At 48.4% G+C, this 732-nt stretch overlaps 1 protein-coding gene across 1 annotated transcript in view; it reads left to right on the forward strand.

The window, feature by feature from the left end:
* Positions 1 to 404: 404 nt before the first annotated feature.
* Positions 405 to 732, forward strand: part of LOC108792271 (protein kinase C-binding protein NELL1-like) — a 187,751-nt gene continuing 187,423 nt past the window's right edge. The window contains exon 1 of the mRNA XM_018563012.1: positions 405 to 441. Within this exon, the coding sequence (XP_018418514.1) occupies positions 405 to 441 (37 nt within the window). The remainder of the gene's footprint in view (positions 442 to 732) is intronic.

The following is a 732-nucleotide window of genomic DNA, read 5'->3' on the forward strand; positions in this document are numbered from 1 at the left end:
GGGGAGGCAATGTAGAGGGATCCCCGAGTCTGCTTGTTCCACTTGCATCCAGGGTTTGGGGTTTTCCCCATGACACCAGTCTACTACTCTAGCTAGGTGGCAAGCGGTGTAGTAGAGTGAAGCATCTGGCAAGCCAATACCACCGTTCGCCTTTGACAGGCGTAGTAGGGTGAACTTCAGCCTGGGAGGCTTGTGGGCCCAAAGGAATTTCGAGAACACCCTGTTGAGCGATTTTAAGTACCAGGGGGGTATACGGATCGGTAAAGCTTGGAATAAATAGAGGATCCTGGGCATGATGTTCATTTTAATAACATTGCATCTACCAAACCAGGAGAAACGGCTAGTGGACCAGTGGATTAAATCCTGTCGTATCTTAAGGAGTAGCGGGGGGAAGTTGAGGCTAAATGTCTCAGAGAGATTCCTGGGTATTTTCGTGCCCAAGTATGTGATAGCTGATGTAGACCATCTGAAGGCGAAAGACGCACGGAGCCCGTGGGCTACTGACGTAGGGATAGTAACATTGAGCGCCTCTGATTTGGAATAGTTGATTAAGAAATTGGAGATTTTTCCAAACCGGCGAAATTCTTCTACTAAATTGGGTAGGGAGATGACAGGGTTAGAGAGAAAGAACAGTAGGTCATCCGCAAAGGCTGCTACTTTATGGGAGGTCGATGGTCCGGTGGGAATGCCTGTGATATCTGTATGGGATCGAATTTTACGAAGGAAGGGTTC

This window comes from Nanorana parkeri, unplaced genomic scaffold (genome assembly GCF_000935625.1).
Source record: "Nanorana parkeri isolate BGI_ZX_2015 unplaced genomic scaffold, ASM93562v1 scaffold622, whole genome shotgun sequence".
Classification (NCBI taxonomy): Eukaryota; Metazoa; Chordata; class Amphibia; order Anura; family Dicroglossidae; genus Nanorana; species Nanorana parkeri.